General features: G+C 49.7%; 2 protein-coding genes and 1 non-coding gene across 9 annotated transcripts in view; all 3 read right to left on the reverse strand.

Moving 5' to 3' along the window:
* Window positions 1-14,388, reverse strand: part of TRPV1 (transient receptor potential cation channel subfamily V member 1) — a 40,148-nt gene extending 25,760 nt beyond the window's left edge. For 5 of the 7 annotated variants that reach the window (XM_070226446.1, XM_070226445.1, XM_070226443.1 and 2 more), the window contains exon 1: window positions 1,528-1,666. The gene's annotated coding sequence lies outside the window, so the exon portion shown is untranslated. Of the gene's footprint in view, window positions 1-1,281; window positions 1,421-1,527; window positions 1,667-14,266 lie in introns of those variants that run through there. The other 2 variants (XM_014727972.3, XM_070226444.1) reach the window with 2 other exon arrangements.
* Window positions 4,816-21,419, reverse strand: part of SHPK (sedoheptulokinase) — a 28,630-nt gene continuing 12,026 nt past the window's right edge. The window contains exons 3-7 of the mRNA XM_070226451.1: window positions 19,875-20,058; window positions 19,168-19,320; window positions 18,039-18,214; window positions 14,267-14,467; window positions 4,816-10,884 (exon numbers count right to left, since the gene is read on the reverse strand). Coding sequence (XP_070082552.1) covers window positions 10,472-10,884; window positions 14,267-14,467; window positions 18,039-18,214; window positions 19,168-19,320; window positions 19,875-20,058 — 1,127 coding nt within the window. The 3' untranslated portion in view covers window positions 4,816-10,471. The remainder of the gene's footprint in view (window positions 10,885-14,266; window positions 14,468-18,038; window positions 18,215-19,167; window positions 19,321-19,874; window positions 20,059-21,419) is intronic.
* MIR9100 (microRNA mir-9100) lies at window positions 8,962-9,106 on the reverse strand. The gene is given in 1 exon segment (NR_128127.1): window positions 8,962-9,106. It is a non-coding gene; the product is annotated as a microRNA mir-9100 (primary transcript).

Below are 21,419 nucleotides of genomic sequence, written 5' to 3' on the forward strand. Positions count from 1 at the left end.
CACCTCTCTGGAAGGCTCAGAGCTCTTTCTTGGCCACTAAACTCAGCCCCAGACCTCACACCAGGGCCTGTGGGACGATGAGATCAGCCCCTCCCAGCCCTGGAGCCAGGCAGGCAGGGACAATGCCCTTCCAACCAGAAGTCCCAGGAAACTCAAAACACAAAATGAAGTACGAGGAAGACCTAGGCCATATGCCACAGCTGGGTCTCCCAGGAATGTCCCCCCTTGACTAAAGCTGGCTGCAAAACCAAGAATAAACCGGATGCCTGACTGGCAGCTCTTACAGCCCAACAAGAGAGCACATATCAGCAGGAGCCTCTTTTTGCAAACCTTTCAGCGATGTTCTCATTTAGCAGCTTTGCCTCTTTCTCTGCGCAGTCCAAATCCAACCAAATCCAATAAACATGAGGCTGCCCACACAGTACCATCAGTCTGTCAGTCAATAAACCCTGAATCTGCACTGCACACCCTGCACCTGATTCCCTACTGGTAACCAAGCTTCTCCCAGAGAAGAGGGCAGGACGGGGACTGAGAGGCCATTTGCTCTGGACTGGGAGGGTGGACAGGGACAAGATAGTCTGTCACTGCCAGGCCTGGGGCATGCCCAGCATGTGAGCCCCATGGCAATGCACCTGTCACAGCTGAACATTCTACAGTGATAGGGGCATTTCCAACGGTGATTTGGGATTTCTGATGGAGATGGTGGTTCTAGTTAAGCAAGATTCACAAACTCCCCAATCTGGACTAAAGGATGGTCCTGGAAAAACAACCCAACACGGTAAAGAACTGGTTTTCCCTCTGGGTCTTTCTCAACTCCAGAACCAGGAAGGACACTGCCCACCACCAGGGAGAAGCCCCCCTTCTTCTCTCCCTAATCCAGGTGAGACGTCCTGGGCCATGGCTCTCCCGCCCCACTCTCTGCCCAAAGCATCCGTCTGGCTCCAGCCTCCCTGCACGCTCTTGGGAGCTGGTCCAGCACCCAGTCCTGACCATCTTCATCCCCTCAGCCTACCTGAGCATCTCTTAAAGAGAGATGGAGACCTGGGGGTTTCCCAACCCGCGGATGAAAAGCCAGAGGAACTCTGCCAAAAGCAGAGAGAGAGTGGAACCTGGACAAGAACCCTGCCTCCAGCCCGGCATTCCTTCACTCCAGAGAGGACAACACGCTGAAACCTCCAGCCACAAACCACCAGCCTCGGCAGCAGCCACAGCCTCTCCGCCCCAGGATGACTCTGGTGCAAATAATACACCCTGATGATGGCAAGTGCCACTATCACTTACCAAGTCCTTGCGAGGAGCCAGGCTAAGTGCACCACAGCTACAGCTCCACTGACGCCTCACCACAACCTTCGAGTCAGCCACTGCTACTCTCCCCAGTTTTCAGATGGAATAACTGAGGTGCTGAGAGGCTAGTTGAACTGCCCATAGTCACACAGCCGGAAAGAGGTAAGGCCCAGCTTCTGACGCTCACTATGCCATTCTAAAGCCAACATCTGCATTGGCCCTCAAACACCAAAAGGGACTCACCAGCTGGATGCAGGCACAGCCCAGACCCGGCGGGTGCCGGTGAGCTCTGGTGGGTGCCGGTGAGCTCCAAGGCCGGTGCTACTTGAAGAGAGAGCTGGGCTGATGTGGGGAGAAGAGTTGCCTGCCCTGTCTCTGTGAGGGTCCTTGGCCCCTCCCTGGCCACAGCTGCTCGGCTGGCAGGAATGGGCTGTGAGCGCTCTGGCGCTCAAGGAAAACGTTTCCAGCAATGGCAGCAGCTGCTATTGCTGCGGCTCCGATTCCCAGAGGATCCCAAAGTCTTTCCCATCATTTTTGCCCTTTTTCAGAAACCACTTAGCCGCTGCCCCTCCTCCAACCATGCCAGGGCCGCGGTGCACTTAGCCACACACACAGCCCCGAACCAGCCAGAGCTGCGACCTCAGGGCTCAAGGAAGGAGGGCGCTGCTCAGGCCTCCCAAGCCCACTGCTCTTGCAGACATGGTGGTCTGGGGAGACAGCTCAACAACTGCAGTCTCCCAACCAGAATGGGAAACCCAGTGCCTGGAACTGATCCCTTTTCAAAATGTAGAAGGAATGGGAATGGTCGTGTCACCCATCACCTCGTCCTAGCCTGGCATTTGGGGACCTGGTTTAGAGTGCTGGCTTTGCATCAACTTTGTGTGACCTTGAACCAGTCCCACCTCTCTGGGCCTCTAGTTCCCTGTGTGACCAAATTTGGGGTAGGGATTGAGGTGGGGGGCTTCTGGGTCTGCCAGGTCCCAGCCTTTCTCAACTAGGGTTCCTCATGGAACCACAGAACACAGGAAATTATGTGTGTCTATTTTCTCACATCTCCTGGGACAATCCTGAATGCACAGGTGAAAAGTTAACTCATCACATACAATACAGCTTCATTCCCTCCTGGTCCCTGGCTGAGAAAAGCTGTGAGGTCTTCCTGGGTGTGCACACAGACTGCAGCCCCAAATCCCTGCAGAAGACATCCTAGCAGCTGCCCCCCGGAGCCTGGGAGGACTCCAATAAGCTGCAGGTCAGACACAGCTGGAAATGAGCAGCCACACACCAGAAATGCCCATTGTAGCCCCACCTGGAATAGCTCACAAGCTCTGACCCCTGAGTCAGGCATGAAGTGGATTCTGCAGACACTGCATGGATTCTGCGTGACATTTTACAGTTTACAAAGAGCTTTCCCAAACCCACTCTCCCAGGCCACACAACAACTCTGGGCAGTGGGAGGGCAGAGACTATCATACCCATTTTATAGACGAGAAACCTGTGACACTGAGCAATTAGACAATCGCCCAGATCATACTGCTGGTCTGGCATGGGAGCTGGGCCCATCCCACCATGTTGTAGCATGGTCCTGCTTGGATCTCTTTTTATATATGTGCCACTTTAGCTTTAACTAATGTGAACCTTGGAATTCATTCTTTTTCTTTAACTGTTGTAAAATACATATAAAATTTACCATTTTAACCATTTTTAAGTGTGTAGTTCAGTAGCATTAAGAGCATTCACATTTTTGTGCAAACATCACCACCATCCATCTCCCAAACTCTTCATCTTGCAAAACTGAAACTCTGTCCCCATTAAACACTAACTCCCCATTCCTCCCTCCTCCAGCCCCTGGCCACCACATTCTACTTCCTGTCTCTATGAATTCGACTACTCTAGGAACCTCATATAAATGGATTCATACAGTATTTATCTTTTCATGACTGGCTTGTTTCACTTAGCGTAATGTCCTCAAGGTTCGTCCATGTTGTAGCATGTGTCAGAATTTCTTTCTTTCCTAAGGCTGAACAATATTCCGTTGTATGGATATACCACGTTCTGTTCACCCATTCACCTATTGATGGACACTTAGGTTGCTTCCACTCTTTGGCTATTGTGAATAATGCTGCTATAAAGATGGGTGTACAAATATCTCCTTGAGATCCTGTTTTCAACTCTTTTGGGTATACACCCAGAAATGGGATTGCTGGGTCATGAAATTCATTCTTAACAGCTGCATAGAAATCTGTTACATATATAAAAGATTCACCAGCAGTAACCCCTCAACCTACAAGTCCTCTGGGGTCATTGTTCCTTCTAACCACCTGGGCCAGAGGTGCCACAGGGAACACCTCAGTATAGAGACTGTGACATCTGACGCTGCCAGGTACAGCCCCTGGCTCACACAGTGCCTGGGCCAGGCCGAGGTCTCAGCTGTGGTCACCCCGTGGGCATGGGTGGGAGACATCTGAGAAGGGTGCTAAGAGAATCAGGCAGCCCAGGAGCAACGTCCAGGAAAGGGGAGGGTCAGACTTTTTCACCAGAACCATCCCCTTAGCCTCCAAGGTGATTTCTGCCTCCAGTGAGGATGATACATATCACTAAATGTGTCCCCTTTGTCCACTGAGCCATTGGGTGATGACAACATCCCCCAGGGTCTACACATAACTGTGCACGCTCCAAGGGCTACAGGGGAAATCCCGGCCCTCCCCCCACACACAGGAGCTCCCCAGGACCCTCATCTCCTCCTACCCCTCTCAGAGACCCTCACCCCTCCAAAGAACCATCGGACACTCCCAAGCCAGCGACTCCACCCAGGTGTCCAGCCCAGCCCTCTCCCCCGAGCTGCATCCCTGCCTCCCGACACCTCCAGGTGAAGACCACAAACCCCTTCCCCTCAGCACATCCCGAGATGGACTCCTCTTCCCTCCACATTCCCCGCCCCCCTCAGTGTTCCTGTCTGTAAAGGCACCAACTTTCTCCTGGTCACCAGGTCCCATGTACTTTGTCATCTCCACCCCCTCCTTCTCCGTCCTTAACGTCTGGGCTCTGTTTCTGTGGCTCCCATCCCTCGCTCTCTGCAGCTGGAAGCCACTTCTCACCTGAAGCTCCAGAAATGCCTCCCTTTCCCGGTCCAGCACCCTCAATCTACCACCTCCCAATCCGCAATCCTAGAAGATCATCCTGATTGTACTGCCTACTGAACAAGGCCTTACCCCTCAGCCGGGCGCCCTGAGCCCACAGCCCCAGTCTCCACTCCCACTGTGGCCCATCCCCTGCTGTCACCTAGACACATCTCCCCAGCCACATTAACTGTGCCTGCCTCCATGCTTGTCCTCTGCCCTTCTTCTGCCCAGTGTGCTTGCACCATCCATCCCAATTAACCCATCTTTAAGGCCCAGGCGGCAGGTGAGACCTATGGATGCTGAGATTCTATCAATCAAATCTCACCTCCTCAAAAAAGTCTCTAGAGTCCTACAGAAATTTCAACCTATGCTTTCCTGTAACAATTGGTACACAAGATCACAACGACAACAATCATGTCAATGAATATTTATTGAGTGCATGCAGTGTGCCAGGTTCTGGGATAAGCACTTTACCTGTACTATCTCATCAGACTCTCCCACAGTTTCATGAGGCAGGGACGATTTTTTTTCTTTTTTCTTCATCTCCCCAAAGCCCCCCAGTACATAGTTATATATTCTAGCAGAGCCTCTGGCTGTGCTATGTGGGACACCGCCTCAGCATGGTCTCATGAGCGGTGCCACATCCGCACCCAGGATGTGAACGAGCGAAACCCTGGGCCGCTGGAAGCAGAGCACACAAACTTAACCACTCAGCGACAGGGCCGGCCCCAGCAAGGACAATTTTGTCTCCATTTTACAGATAAGGAAATGAAGTGTAGACGGGCCACTTAACCTGCCCAAGGACAGTGACACCATACTAGTCTCATCTACAGCTTCCTAAAGCTTGCCCTGAGCTTTAACTTCTCTGACATTTGTGTCTTGCTTCACAGATTTTAATGGCTCCAGGGCAAGGAAGGGCTCTCCTGCCCTCCACTTCCCCTAAGCCCAGCTCTGTGCCTGCTATAAATATTTATTGGCCTGGCTTTATCTGAATAGCACCGCACTGAGTGGTTCTACTAAAACTCATGAGGTGGCAATGGGGACAAGACTTCAGGGCCGGGCATCGTGGCCATCAGCGCGGTTTTCTAGGTTATAACTTGAAACAGGGTGTTCTTGAATCTATGATGTACCCATTAAAACTTCTTGTAAGTAGATCATGTTGTAAAGATGACTTCTGGGAGGGGGCACTTTTCCAGCTCGGGTCTCATGGGGACAAGATGCAGCAAGAAAGCACTAGAGGCCACACCAGCAGGTGGTTGGACCAAGTCTGGTGTGACTGATGCCAAAACCGCTGCCACTAATGGCCCCAGTTCTCTCTTTTGGTGTTACCACCAGGGGGCACGTTGACTTAAACTGAGCCCTTGACCCTGGCAATAGGAGCCTAATTTATTTTCCTGTGTTCCTCAGCCAGACTTTCTGACACAGCTAGAAACCAAAACTCCCAAGTGCTGAAAAGCCAATTACCAAAGTCAGGACCTGACAGCCTGCCCCCTCCAGGAGGAAGCAGGTAGGAACCAGGCAGTGCCGGTGCCGGCCCTGGAGTGGTTAAGGCACCACTGCAGGGGTCTGAAACCCACCCAGGCAACTCTACCAGTCTTGTCTTGAGCTTTCTAAATCTTGTATTTATGAGATTTAACTTCCCTGATTTTTGTATCTTGCCTCTCAGATTGCAAATGGCTTCAGGAGTCCCAGATCGCAAAGGAAGAAAACCACTTTCCTTTCTTCGTTTGGTCTGTGTTAGTGTCACTGGATACCCACATGAGTCAGCCCCCGAGAAGGGCAGGGGTCCGCGAGAGAGGTCAGAATGCTCCAGAAGTGGATGGAGCTGGCATCTGATCTGGGGAGGGATCAGGCATCCACTCAGCGCCCAATGGCTGGAGCCCCGCTCTGCAGAGCTGTGACCCAGGGCAGGGACTGGAACAAGAGGGAGAAGTGGTTGGAAGCTCAGGGGTGTGGGCAGAGAAGGAGGCAGGACAGAAGAGGCCCAGCTGTGCCAGACGCCGGCGGCATGCACTTGGGCAGTAGCTTCTTCATCCACAAAACGGGCAAGATCACCAGCTCTACCTGCTTTATGGGCTTTTCTGGGGATTAATAAGGATGCTGGGGGTGAATGGGCTCTGGGAACTGGCGAAGCTCTAGGCTGGCATGAGGGGTTTTTGTTCTCGTCATTATTTCAGTCTGAGCCCACATCTGCTGACTGCTGAGCTGCATCCGGCCATTAGCTTGAGGTTGTGACTAATTGTTTTTTAATGGAGAAAACAAGATTTCCTTAATGTTTCATGAGTCACGTAAGTGAGTATCTCTATATCAAGAATATCTCATATTCAAAGATGTGGACTGTCCGTCTAATTGTGGCTGAAAAGAGGTCAGATGCAACTGACCCTCTCTCCTGAGGGTCTGCTGTGCACTTTGTGAACCCACAGGAGTGAGTAGGGGAATAAGAAGGTGTCTGCCCTCAAGGAGGTCAAGATGGATGGGGAGGAAGACCTGCACAGGCTCTCCAATGTCTACAGAGTGGGGCTCCCTGTAACAGGTACAAGCCAGGGGCCACGAGGCCGTGTTAACAGCAAACACTGAGCAGGGTCCTGGATGCCAGCTGCAATGTAATCCACTGGCAAATATGCCACCAGGGAGACCCTGTGCAGCGGGCGATGGCATCTGAGCTGGGCCTTGGACAAGGGGTAGGAAGCATTCCAATGGGCATCAGCCCAAGTGAAGATGCAGGAGGAGGACAGGGCAGAGAGCACCTACTAGGGACCCTTCCTCAAGGAGCTTTCAGTCCACCCGAGAAGAAAGAAAAATAGAGAACATGAAAGCCACATACACATTATGTGTATAGAGTCAAAGGCCAAAGGAAGGTGTGTGTGGTGGGGACAGGGGAACCAGCTGGAGGGATGGCCTTCACTCCTCTCTCCCCATGCAGGTTCAGGCCCCACCATCTCTCACAGGCTATTTCCTAGTCTCCTCTAACCGGGCCCCTACCTCCTGTAACACTCATCTTCCAATCCAGAGTCCACACTGCCAGCTATACTCCTAAAGCCATGAAGCCCCATCCTCCACTCTGCTCCCTACAGGACGAAGTCCCAACCCCTCAGTCTGGCTTCCAAGATCCTTGAGAGTCCAGCCAACATTTCCAGCCACAACTCCTATGACCAAGTCACACCGGACAATTCATCATATCCTGGATGCGCCACTCACTTTAACGTAAATATATTTGCCTCTCCTGACCCTTCTGCCTAGAATGTTAAAGAAAGTGGCTCTGGGTTTTGAATCCTAGTGTTGTGATCTTAGGTAAGTTACTTAACCTTTTTGTGTCTCAGTTTCTTCATCTGAGAAATGAGGACAATAGGACCCACCTCCTAGAATCATTATGAAGACCAAAAGAGTTCAAACAAGTAGGGTTTAGATTAGCTCCTAGTACATAGTAGGTGCTCAAAAACTTTGGTGTTAGTATCAATGGATCGAAACTCTCCAAGATTAGTTCGAGGTCAGTTGCAGGAAGGATGAATTGCCCCTCCTTCTGTGCATGTGGGTAAATCTGTCATAGTGTTTGTTTCATTCCCTAGTGATGGGAATTCAACAACACATCACTGTACCTGACAGAACCCTCAGCTGCTAGTAGACGCTCAATAAATACCAAGACTCATCTGGGTCTCTGCTGGATGCAATTGAGACTTCTTAGGCACAGTCTCTAATGTGGCTGTAGCGGTCAGGAAGAACTAAGTTATGCTGTGGTAACAAAAAATCCCCAAATCTCAGCAGCTTCAAACATCAAAGGTTTGTTTCTCAGTCCCACTGTGTATCGCCCACTGCTTGGTGAGGGCTCTCCACCACGTTGCCCTCAGCTGGGACAGAGGCTGGCAGAGCCTCCATTTGCTGGGACACCACCTGCCACTTGCCGCAAAGGGGAGGGAATGTGGCAAGGCACACACGGGTTCCCAAAGGCTTCTGCCTAAAGTGAGATGCTTCTGTTCACATTTTACTGGCCCAAGAAAATCAGGTGGGGAAGTGCAAGCCTACTATGAGCTTGTAATATCGGGATGTTGGCAAATTGTCCTAATAGCCCAGCTCCTCTTCTAAAGATCATGCTGATCTCCAACACTTACTGGCACCTCCAGGGAATGAGAGCAGAAGGAGTGAGTGGTGTGTGACTTCAGGTTGGAAAATGAGGCGCTGGCAGCTGTACTCAACCCCCCTGCAGAGGCTCTAGGCCACGTGCAATAGAAACAGCAGTAGGACTGCTCGCTGACAAGCTTGGAGTATGCAAGGCTCAGCCCTCAGATGTAGAGAGGACACGTGGAAAGGGGACAGAGAGTTCCAGCACCACGCTGGCACTGGGCTGGGCTGCCTGGGCTTGCCGGCCACCCACCCAGTTTCTAATCTGATATCTACAGACTCCATCTACAGCACCCTGAGAACATAAGACAGGCTCCCTCCCTGAAGTCAGAGGGCGGGTTCCTCCTGACAGACAGGACTGTTATCCTTCATCCTATCCCGAGGTGCCTTCTCTCTCACAAAGCCTTCTGCAGGGGCTCCAAAATGATGGTGTCTAGTCATCTGGCTGAGAGAAGAATTACACAACTTTCCTGAGTGATCTGCAGCCACTTGTCCTGGAAGAACCGTGGGGGAGGCGGGGCTTTTCCACAGGACAACCTACAAATGATACTCAGGGCTGCATCCAACCTCCCAAACCCAGCTCTGCAGCTGTGCCGCAACCTACAGTCTCCCAGAGCAGACTAAATCGTTAATTCTGAAAGAGTGAGCTTTAGTGTCTGAAATTCAATCAGCAAAGCCAGGCAGATGAATCTAAGAGCTTCAGACAATCACATAATTCATAAAGTGACATGCACAAAGAGACGACATGACTCCTTCCCAAATTCATAGTTGCCCGGGTGCCACAGAGTCAGGTCTGCCTGAGCCTGGGATGACCCTGGGAGTCTGCAAGTAGATGTGACAATGGTGGCCATTCCATGGTCATCTCTCCCAAAGACAGGAAGGCTTAAGATGCTCTGGAATCCCTACAGGGATGATGACAAATGGGATGTTTCCATGGGCCAGGAATACATGGTGGGCCAGCAAGGCCTACACCAAGAGAAAGAAGAGCTGGGGCCTGCAGGAGGTGTTCTCTCTGATTAAATTGGCCACCCGCTCTGACAGGAGCATACCCGGCTGCATCCCTTCCCTTGGAAGGCTTCCCAGGGGTGTGCAGGGGCGAAAACACTGCTGCACAGACATACTCCTGGAAAAGGGTCCTGCTGTTGCCTGGTCAGGCTCTTGGGAACAATGTGCTCAATGTGGGGTTCACACAGCATCTCTCCCCCTTCCTGGTCATGCCATCGGCCTGTTCTTCCCTGTTCCATGTCTTCAAGCCAGTTGTGTCGTGCGGATCTGGGGCAGATGCAGTGCAGCAGGCTCTCCTTGGGAGAAAGTACATGGTGAGCCCAGCACAGACCCCTGCATCTTCATCTCAGCCAGGCAGCTTCACTGTCCTTGGGCCACCCCGTGCCCTAACAAGATTGGGATTGGGGCCTCAGAGTGACATGGTAAAATCCAGTAGGGAATGACTTTTCCAATAGTGCATGTGACCCAAGTCTGGGCTTCATGTCCCTAAAACAATCAATCCAAAAGCTGGACATGGGGTGGAGGGTGGGTCTTCTTTTCTTACTTGGAGCCCGTAGCACCAGACTTTTTGGTATCGGAAGTCCACATTTATTTTATCTTTGTCTACAGGTGAATCACAAGTGAGCCTACTGGCCAGGATGCTGGGCTACTGTTCTTTTTCTTTCTCTTTCTTTTTTCCACATTTACATCTGCAGCCAGCTCCCAGGTGAGTCTCTTTCAGAAGGTACTGATTTGGGATCTCGTTGATGACTCCTGATTGATGGCTTCTGGATGCATTATTAGAGTGTGCCCTGAAGGTAGGTTCTTGGTCAAGATGGTGCCCTGAGAACAGGCACTGCTTAAAAGCTGTCCACACAGCTGTCCAGAAAAAGAATGACGCCAAGATCATGTCAGGAATGTTAATTAGATAAAATTTGCAACAGTCCTTTGGCCAAAGACTGTGCTGACTAAGACTCCTTCTGGTTGAGGTTTCTCTGGAGCATGACAAGAGCTGCCCCCACAGCTGCATCCACATCCTGCCCAAAGGACACTGGGAAAGGGAAAGCCCTCTGCACCTCCTGCTTCAGCACTTCGTTCCTGGACAGCGCACTGCCACTGCCAATCACCCTCTCCACGCCCCACTCTTTGAGCTGCTGAAACGGAAGCATCGAGTGCAGGTTCTGAACGATGCCTCTGCACAGGGCCCGGCTGACATGCCCCAGGGAGAGGTCGGAGGAGGAGATTCTGGTCACTGAGGCCAGCTGGTCCGGCAGGTGCCTCTCTCCCAACACTGTGGGAGTGATGGTTAGGCAGGTGTCTGTCTGCTGTGCAGCTGCCTGGATCATGCGTGAATACACAGTGGATTCTTCAACCTCCAGGCCTGCCAGAAACAGGGAAGACCTGTGTGAGTTCATGCACACCCTCGCTGCAGGCTGAGGCAGTAAAGAACTCCCAGGGGGCGGAACAGGTCTACTTGCTGCCTCTCCTCACTGTGGCTGGCTGCTTCCCAGCTCAGGAACACACAGTCTGGCTAGCTAAGCTCTGGCCCAGATCCCAGCCAGCTCTCTCACTGCAGACCCCAACCCAGACCTCAGGGAGAGATCTCGTAAGTGTTGCTGTGAGCCCTCACCACCCCACAGCTATGGGACCCTTGATCCCAAGGGGACCAAATGCATACTCTTATCAATAAGCATCACCATGGCTGCTACTAGACTTATTAGCAGTGTCAGAAATTCCAGGATCACACTCTAGCCCATACCTCAGTAGAGGCAGAGAACCACGAGTGTAGATCAGAGCTCCTCACATTTGAATGTGCACATAAATCACTTAGGGATCTTATTAAAATGCAGCCTCTGACTCACTGTGCCTCGGGTGGGCCCTGAGGTTCTGCATTTGTTATCAGCTCCCAGAGGGAGCCAGTGCTGCTGGCCTGAGGACCAGGCTTTTTGAGTAGAAGGTTCTAGACCAGTGCTTACCAACACTTGTGGACACCAGAATCATCTGAGGAACTTTCATAAAATGCCATGCCCAGGCCCCACCCCCAGGCCAAATAATCAGCATTTCTGCGGGCGGGACTAGGACATCAACGTTATTCTAAAAACTCCACAAGTACTTCCAGTGTGCAGCCAGTGCTGAGAATCACCAACCTAGAGTCACCGAGGGGTCTCATCGCAGCACATTTAACTCAGACCAACTCCACTATACACGCTCAGGAATGAGCGAGAGAGAAATAATTTAAATATCATAGCCAAAAATTTGATCAGCAGAACTCTAGTTAATTATAGCAGAACGAATATGTGACTTTCATCTCCCTCTAGAAATTCTACTAAAATATCAGAAAAACCGTGCACTTGGTGAATAACCTATACATGTGTATTTATAAGTATATAAATCCGTAGGACTGCGTCCTTGGAGGGAACTGCTGGATCAAAAGACATGCACATCCTATTCCCTCCTATTCCCACACAATGCATGAGAGTGACTGCCTCTCCTCATCCTAGAAAGCAGAGTGTTAGAAACTTATCAAAGAACAGATATAGAACGTAAAACCATCAAACTAATGGGAAAAAAGGGAAAGGAGATAAGACAGAAAAAGCAGATCAATCCAAGAGAAGGCAGAGAGACTAAGGAGATATGATGACTAAACGCAATGTGGCATCCTGGATTGGATGCTGGAAGAGGAAAAGGACATTAGTGGAAAAACTATTAAAATCCAAATGAAGCCTATAGTTAAAAAAAAAATAACATGCTTGTATTTCCTTAATAAAAATTCAAAAAAAATTCTAAGGAAATGTTAAAATAAAGTGTTCTTCCTCACTGGGAAACACTTGGGCCATGACCCAGCCCTAGGAGCTCCTCAAGGAAGGTGTCTACCAGCTGGAGGCTGGACAGACTTGGCTTCCAGCCCTGTCTCTGCGTCCGTCAGTTGGCTCACCACCTCATCTGAATCTATGTGGGGATTAAATGCTACAAGTCGCCAAATGTCCACACCATGGGCTTAGAATCACAGAACATTAGACCTGGGAAAACCTAGAAGGGAAGGGACTTGCCAAGGCCACATAATGCCCTGGGGACCAAGCTGGGAACCGAGGCCACTCTCCCGGGTTGCACCACCACACTATGCTTATTTGACAAGCATTTATGTCACACTTACCACGGGTCAGACGCCGTTCTAAGTGCTTTGCAATATTACCTCACTTAATCCTCAAGATGCTTTGAGGTAGGTACTAGGATGATCCCCATTTTCAGATATGGAAAGTGAAGCACAGAAGGGTTAAGTAACCTGCCCAAAGGCACACAGGAAGTGGCAGAGCTGGGATTCAAACCCAGGCCAGCCAGCTCCAGAGTGCCTGCTCTAAACTACCTCAGGAAAGTGGAACTCCCTGTTTTCCAAACCTGGAAGATAAAACAAACCTAGGGTATTCTGAATAAATAGAGTGAGAGTTTTATTTTTGTATGTTATGCTTTAATATTTCCATTCTGGCTAATAAATGTGATGTCGTTTACCTGAATAAATTTTATTGTATTTGCAACTATATATTTTTTCAATCAAATGACATAATTGTAGAAATTTCATAAAAGGTTTAGTTACACAAAATACTAACCTTCAAAACACTCTCTATTTCATCAAAATAAGAACCACGCAAATGGAAAAGATTCTTCTTTTTGAGAGGATCTTACAGAGAAATTAAATATTACCACCTCTTTCAGGGGTAAGACAAATAGTCACTTCTGTATAAAGAGAATCACCAGTCTACTCAGTTAGCAATTGACAGACTGAGCCCAGTTAGACCAGTATCTAGAGAAAGGGCTTGCCTGAAGGTTCTGATGGCTGGTTCTGCATCTTGAAAACTTTTCCTGATGCAAGGCAAAACTAATCAAAGTTCTGTTCTTTAAACGAAGCAGTCCTGAGGGGACCCAAGCCCAGGGCACAGAACACCCCTGCAATCCTGATGTCCGCAGCCAGCCTGAAAGGTCCCATATGGGTGAGCAACACCTCTCTGCACAACCAGCATGAGCTTGCCAACGGCCTCCTGAAGCCTGCGCCTCCCCTTGTTACTATGTTCAACGTTTCCTGCAATGACCTGATTTTGAGCTCCTACAGGTGACCAATGCATCTGGGGAAGATGATTTCCCTAGACCTGGACAGTGGACCAGAAATTTCATTTCTACCTTAAGTGCTGGGGAAGAACCCTCTCCTGGAAGAAGGAGGTCACATGTTTCCCTGTAAATGCGGGGCAGAGGAAGCCTGCTCAGTTCTACCCAGAAGAGAGCAGGAAGGCATCAGAGTTTCCAGCGACCCACCAAGAAAGGGAGTCAGGAACACCTCGCCAGGAATAAGCGCTCAGAGCATTTTACAATACTGTAAAATACTGGGAGTCTTTTCACTCGCTCATGTCTGATCACTGTATTTTCAGCTGTCAGTAGTCCTCAGAAGGAAAATCTCGAATGCAAGGGACCCAGGGGCTCACTGACAGAGAAAGTGACACAGGGGGCAAGGGCGAGCTGGGGGACTACTATGATACTCCACAGCCAAGGTTGGGGGAGAAAGCGCCCCCTCTGAACAGAAAGTAGGTGATAGCGGTTCAGAAGATGAGAGGAAAGAAAGCTACAAGCTCAGATCTAAGGAAGGAAGGAATGTGCTGGAACCTGGCTGGGTCTGAGACATGAATCTAGAAGCCTAAATAGCACATTCAGCACCAAGACACTGCCACATAGAAAGGACAAGTGGGGAACACACCGCTCTGTGGGCCACACCTTACCTAGATCCGCCATCCACTGGACCAGCATGTGGACAAACGTGGTCAGCACATTGCCCCCATTGAGTGACGCTGCCACTGCCAGGTAAGTCCTGTTGAAGTACGGGAAGTAGGCGACTGGAGCTGCAGGGTCTGGGGTCTGCGCGGGCTGGAACCCTGAAGGCATGGAGGCTGCCAGCTGAATCGAGGTGCTGATGTTGAGAACTGGGGTCCAAGGAAGCAGAGGTTAGGCCTGTCAGGCTAACTCGGAGGTCACAAGTCACAACAGTGCAGGGGGAGAGTATGACGGTTCTGAAAGTATGTCTAGAAATTCTTTGATGCTCCTCCTTTCAGGAGGCAGAGCCTAATTCCCCTCACCCTGAGTATGGGCTGGACTCAGTGACTTGCTTCTAAGAGGATAAAGCAGAAGCATCAGTGTGTGACTCTGGAGACCGGGTGATAAAGAGGCGCTGCTGCTGCTGTCTTGGATCACTTGCTCTGGGGGAAGGCAGGTGCCACATCATGAGCGGCCCGATGGAGAGGCCCACGTGGCAAGGAACTGAGGCCTCCTGCCAAGAGCCACACAAGTGAGCTGAGAATTGTATCCTCCAGGCCTGGTCAAGCCTTCGGATGACAACACTCCCAGCCTGACTGCAAGCTCAGGAGGGACCTCGAGCCAGACCATCCAGTCACACCCAGATTCCTGACTCTCAGAAACTGTGTGAGATAATAAACGTTTGCTGTTTTAGGCTACCAAGTATTAAGGTAATTCATTACACAGCAATAGACAATGATTTACAGAGTAAGACTTCAGCCCAAGCGTTTTATTTTCTGGGGAGGTTTCACTCCTTTTCGGCAAGCATCACTTCCTTCTCGTTTCCAAGGTGCTCCCTTCACCTCCCCCCACCAGCAGGGCAAAGCTCCCAGACCCAGGAGAGGCGATGATTTTCTCCTCTGGATCAAGGCCAGGACTGTTCCAGGGGTCTTTTCTCCTCCTTTTCTCACGAGACCTGGCCAAAAAGCCTGTTCTTCTCAGTCTGTTGAGGGCCAAACTAACGGAGATCAGCATTCAACCTTCTCACCTCCCGGGGGGTCAGAAGCAAGGAGAGCAAAAACATGTCTCAGAAAGCCAACGATCTTTACTTTCTGCCACACCAAGTTTTTCACCATGACTATAAACCAGAAGCGACATACCTTCCACTCATCCCCTTGAGTGGAGATGCCCAAGATGGGGACCGACCAGCTTTGACCACAGACATGGCACTACTGAGCACAGGCCAGCAGCCCCAATCTGGAACCAGAGACTATCACCAGCTCAGAGAAGAGGGAGCCTAAATCTTAGCTCCTTCCCATTTGACTAGCCCCTCACTCGCCATACAGAAAGCACATTTACATCCAGGTACAGGACAGCTCTCTGGGCAGGGGAACAGCCTAAGATTTGAAAACCACCGAGTAGGAGGAAAGAACCAAGCTCTTTACAGGCACCATCCCAACTGCGCCATGAGAAAGGCATCATCACCCTCATTTTGGATGATGACAAGGGCTCAGGAAGAAATGCAGCCTGCCCAAGGTCACAGCGGAATAAGCAGAGGGGCTGAAATTCCAACCCAGGCCCGCAGGCTGGACTCCAAAGCCCAGTGAGTTCCCTGACGTTCATGCTTTGACATGAGGGGACATAAGGCAAGAGACGGGGCACTGGGGAAATTAAGTCACAGAAAAAACTTAGTATATTTGCCTGGGGCATTGATTTTAGTTGAAAATTTGGGAGAAGATTTTGAACTTTCTTGGCCCTAAAAGATTTTATCAGATATATATGCAAACAGGATTGGCAGAATTTCACCTTTTCCTCTCAGCTAATCTTGCATTAAGAGGAATTGCTACCAAAAACAAAACAAAAACAGTCGCTTGAAATTTTATTGTTTAAGAATGTAATGAAATAGGAATAAACTAGTATACAGAGGAGAGTGCTAGTTGGAATTTTTAAAATCAGGGTTGAATTGTAGTAGTTCCAACTGATGGAGGGAAAAAAGATGTGCTGACAAAGAGAAGCTGGGTAAGATGAAGGAATTCTCTGTTTCCCTTGATAACAAGGCGGGGCTCCCAAAATAGACTCGCTCAGCCAGGCTGCCACGAGGATCAGATGAAACACACATCCTGCAACCACCCTGCTCAGGCAGGCGGGCCCAAATCCTACCCTACCCCAGGGATGGGCAAATGACAGCCCACTGGCATATCCAGCCCGCCATCTGTTTTTGTAAGGCCTAGGAGCTAAGAACAGCTTTTATATATTTTTTTTAAAGATTTTATTTTTCCTTTTTCTCCCCAAAGCCCCCTGGAACATAGTTGTATATTTTTAGTTGTGGGTCCCTCCCACAACTTTAGTTGTGGCATGTGGGATGCCGCCTCAGCATGGCTTGTTGAGGGGTGCCATGTCCGCGCCCAGGATCCGAACCGGCGAAACCCTGGGCCACCAAAGTGGAGCACACGAACTTAACCACTCGGCCACGGGGCCGGCCCCTACATTTTTTTTAATAATAACTTTATTGAGACATAATTAAAATAAATTCACCATAAAACGCACTATTTTAAAGTGTACAATTCAGTGGTTTTCAGTATATTCACAGAGTTGTAAAACCATCACCACCGTGTAATTTTAGAACATCTCCGTCACTCCAAAAAGAAACCCTGTACCCACTAGCAATCACCCCCCACACCAGCCCCAGGCAACCATGCATCTACTCTCTGTCTTAGGGATTTGCCTGCTCTGGACATCTCACAGGAATGGAACCATACGCTATGTGGCCTTTTGTGATGAGCTTCTATCATTTCTTTCACTTTCACTCACATGTTGTGGCATTTCAGGCGTGGGGATATAACCCATTTTTTAATCCATTTATCAGTTGATGGGCATTTTGGTTGTTTCTACCTTTTGGCTGTTACGAATAATGCTGCCAGGAACATTTGTGCACAAGTTTTTGTGTGGACATGTGGCTTCTCTTGGGTGTCTATCTAGGAGTGGGATTGCCAGGTCACAGGTAACTCCATGCTTAACTTTTGAGGAGCTACCAGACTCTTTTCCAAAGGGGCTGCACCATTTTACAATCCTAGTAGCATGTTCTTACATTTTCAAATTGAAAAGAAATCAAAAGGAGAAGAATATTTCACAACACATGAATATTATATGAAATTCACATTTCGGTGTCTAAATAAAGTTTTATTAGAACACAGCTGTGCCCATTCATTTATGTATTAGCTATGGCTGCTTTCAAGCTCCAACAGCAGAGGTAAGTAGTTATCACAGAAATTATATGGCCCACAAGGCCTTAAAACATTTACTATCTGGCTCTCTACAGAAAAAGTTTGCCAACATCTGCCCTAGACTCCTGCCTCCACCTCACTGTGACTCTTACACCAAATACAGAAAAGACTCTGCACTTCTACTCAGATCAGACAGAACTTTCATTGACAAACATGCAATAAACAAAAACCCTAATCTACTCATCTATTTTCTTGGTCATGAAATGACACAGAAACCAGCCAACCAGAGAGAGGCATTCCTCACCTGGCCCTAGAGAGGAAAGGCACAGACTGGGGTCTGGGACAGGACTTGCCCTGCGGGATTGTAAGCTCCCTGAGCAGGGGCTTCGGCTGTAGGGACGAGGGTGTTTTTCCTGTTCACAGAATAACGAGCAGCAGGATGCTGAGGCTGCTGGTCATGTGTGCCCCTCCGACCCTCGCGCAGAGCTGGGGCTCAGGAGGCAGCAACAGAAGTGTGAGGAGGGAACAAAAGACTCACCTGCATCTGTCCTTCGGGCCATACAGGAATAGACGGAGGCCTGTAAATCACCCAAGGCCACACCCACCTGCGTCCCCTTTGGGATTTCAAACCAGGCCCGGGAAGTTCGGCCTGCCACGCTGCCCGGCTCGGCAACATCTGGGAGCAGGTGGACAGGAAAGCCCGAGGCCCTCAGTCTGCAAACCAAAAGAGGACAGAGTATTTACCTGGTGCTTGGCCTTCCATTTCTGGTTGTTTCCAGGAAACTCAACAAACAAAAGCGCTCGAAGATGCACATACGAGAAGGGAGAGTAGAACAGTGTTTTCACAGAGGACCTCTCTGGCTTCTTTAAAACCATGAGAAATAGGGTTGGGTTTTTTAAAGAATGAACACTGGCTTTCAAAAGTTTGCAATTGGCCTTCCAGGGAAGAAAACAACCAGTTTAAGCAGGAGTGATCGGGCAGGATTAGATAAGAGCCAGGTATCATGGCATCGGCCTCTTGATTTGAAGGGAACACAAACCCTCTGCCGAGGGAGGCAGTTGGAGTGCAAAGTCCCAGTTGGTTAGCACAGGCCAAACCAAAGTCAATCCTGAGTCTAAATGCATTCATCACTCGGGGTTAGTGAACATGGGGCTGTCAATCGTATAAAACATGCTGGAAAGTCCTTTACCTGAACTAGCAGGTGCTTTTTGTTTTAGTACAGAACTCAGAGTTTGGGCCCTGAAGCGAGTGAACTTAAAGGGCACTGGACTTCTGGACCTGAAAAGGCAAATGATTGTTTAAAAAGAAATTAAAAGGCATCCCTCGAGCCTACTACTTCCATTTCTTAACCTTATTTTAAAACTTATTACAGAGTGAACGTTCTTTGAAATCTATAGGCTGGGCCTGGGTCACAGAGAGCTGGGGAGCCTACTCTAGGGCTGGGCAACTGAGGAGGAGCAGGACAGCATGGTGAGGGGGACAGCGCCCCTCTCCAGGGGCTTCACTTACAGCCAGGCCCACCCACGCCCAGTGACTGGAACAGGTTGGAACCTGATTCCTGGCCTCTGGAAGTCTTCCGCTGTTCCCAAATGGGAAAGCCCACTGAAGCTCTCACTCTCGAGATTCTGCCCTTCAGCCTGGAGGCAGCCTGCAAGGTTATACTCACATCTCCAAGTTCCAGCTTTGGCTCTGGGTGTTGAAATATCCCCAGCTCGCGGCATTCTGGTCGGACATCAGGGGTCTTCGCAAGCCACACAGCATGGCAACCACATAGTCACTGATGGTGCCAGCTGCATCATAGAACTTCAGGAACTCTGGGCTGTTTTTCATACCAAAAACAAGTCAATGTGGTCTAATATTGATTTGAAAGCATGTGCTGCACCTAGCTGTGGACAGTGTGGACTAGGCTGGCATAGCTGGGTGGCAGCCACAACCCCACATGCTGCGGCTGCCCCCTAGCTGGACCTCCCAAGGTGAGGACCTCTAGCAGCTCCAAGCAAAGCTGACTGGAGTCACTCTGAGGGGAAGGGACTCAGGAGAGGATGCACCATGCCTGGGAAAGCAGGACATCGGCCATTCTCAGCAGCCCTGACCCCACCATGAACTCACAATGTGACTCTTGGCAAGTCCCTTACCCTCTCTGGCCCCTTCTTTCGCCCTCTGGGTTAGAATCAGATAAACAATAGAGAGCCCTTTGCGAAATGAAGCAGCTCGGGGCCAAGTCTAGGTCCTGTGATCACACCTGTGCTGGGGCCACACTCACTGACAGACAATCCAGTGTGTGGAGTGATGCTGACAGCTAGAGGAGCAGACCCCTGGCCACTCTCATTCCCCTTAAATCCAGCACCCGATTCAAAGAACAGTTGTCCATACCTATTTTTCAAAAGCCAGAAGATGACTGCACAGCCAAACCCCGTGGCCACACTGAGATGGGACTCTGGCTGGGGCAGAGAAGCCAGGAACCCGCTGCTACACCGGCCATCCTGCCATGTGACCAGGTGGCTGACGGTTCCGGGCTTGAATAGAGGGGCAGCCCCTCCCTCTGTCCATTCACAGCCTGGAACAAAGGAAATTACGGAAAATGGAGAAAAGACCGGCACCAGTATGTCCTTGAGGCTGCTCTGTCGGTGAGGCTATAGCACAGACATTACCACCCATGATAATGCTTCACTCACACACATGCGTTCTGACATCAGAGCACCTGGGTTGAGTTGCTGGCTCCGCCACCAAAGGCTGTGTGACTCTGGGCAAGTCGCTTCCTCCCTCCCTTTGTCCCACTTCTTCTACGTTCCTTTTCATTCATTTTTTTAAGTTGATATTGCATCTCCCCCGACCCCATAAGAAAACAAGTTTGGCACACTCTCAAGTCCCTTGGTCTCTGCCCTTCCAGCCCTCATCATGATGATGTTATCTAGACTTGATTCTGGATGATTACGGATATTTTTTCTCTTTTCCTTTGGTCTTAGCTAATTGATTTTTAGACATCAAACTTTATCAAGGAATCTGGTCATACTCACTTCGTTTATCTCTTGGAACACCTTCTGGATTTTTCCCTGCTCTTACTTAAATATTTCACCCAAAATTGTTTCCAGTGTAGGTCTTTCTGTGGCAAAGCATCTGGAGACCTATATGTTTCAGAATATTTTTCCATAGCCTCATATTTGAATGATAGTTTGTTTAATCAGTTATAATACTCTAGATTCTAATGTCTTTTTCTTTAATACTTAAAAACACTATTTGTGGATTTGTGGTAGATTGCCACAAATTCCTTGCTACTCCTCCCATTAAGAGTAGTCTGAATCCTCTTTCCTTGAATCTGGGCCGGGCTTGGTGATTTGCTTGACTAAGAGAATGTGGTGGGAGTGACATCCTAGGACTCCCAAGACTAAGTCATAAGAAGCCTTGCAGCTCCCACCAGAGCCCCTTGGAGTGCTCACTAGGGGGAAGCCAGCCACGACATAAGAAGTCCTACCACCCTGAGGCCAGCATGCTGGAGAGACCATGTGGAGAAGTCACATGTAGGCATCTGGCTGGCCCCTGCTGAGCCCTGCCTTCCAGCCTTCCCAACCAAGGCACCAGGCATTGATAGAGCCATCTTGAACCTTCCAGACCAGTGTGTCCATCAGATGAATACTCCCAAGTAACCTCCATCAATTCCATGTAGAGTAGATCAGTCAGCTAAGCCTTGCCCAATGCCTGCCCCCAGATCACAGGATATGATAAAATGGTTGCTGTTTTCAGTCACCGAACTCATTCCATTGCCTTCTTACATAGAACGTTGCTGTTGAAATGTTCAATCTGCTTCTGATTCTTTCATAAGGGATCTGATCTTCTGCCCTGTAAACTTTTGGAATTTTCTGTCTTTGAAATCCTTAACACTGCGCTATAATATATCTGACTGTGGGGTCTTCCTTCTCT

Source organism: Equus caballus, chromosome 11, assembly GCF_041296265.1.
Source record: "Equus caballus isolate H_3958 breed thoroughbred chromosome 11, TB-T2T, whole genome shotgun sequence".
NCBI lineage: Eukaryota > Metazoa > Chordata > Mammalia > Perissodactyla > Equidae > Equus > Equus caballus.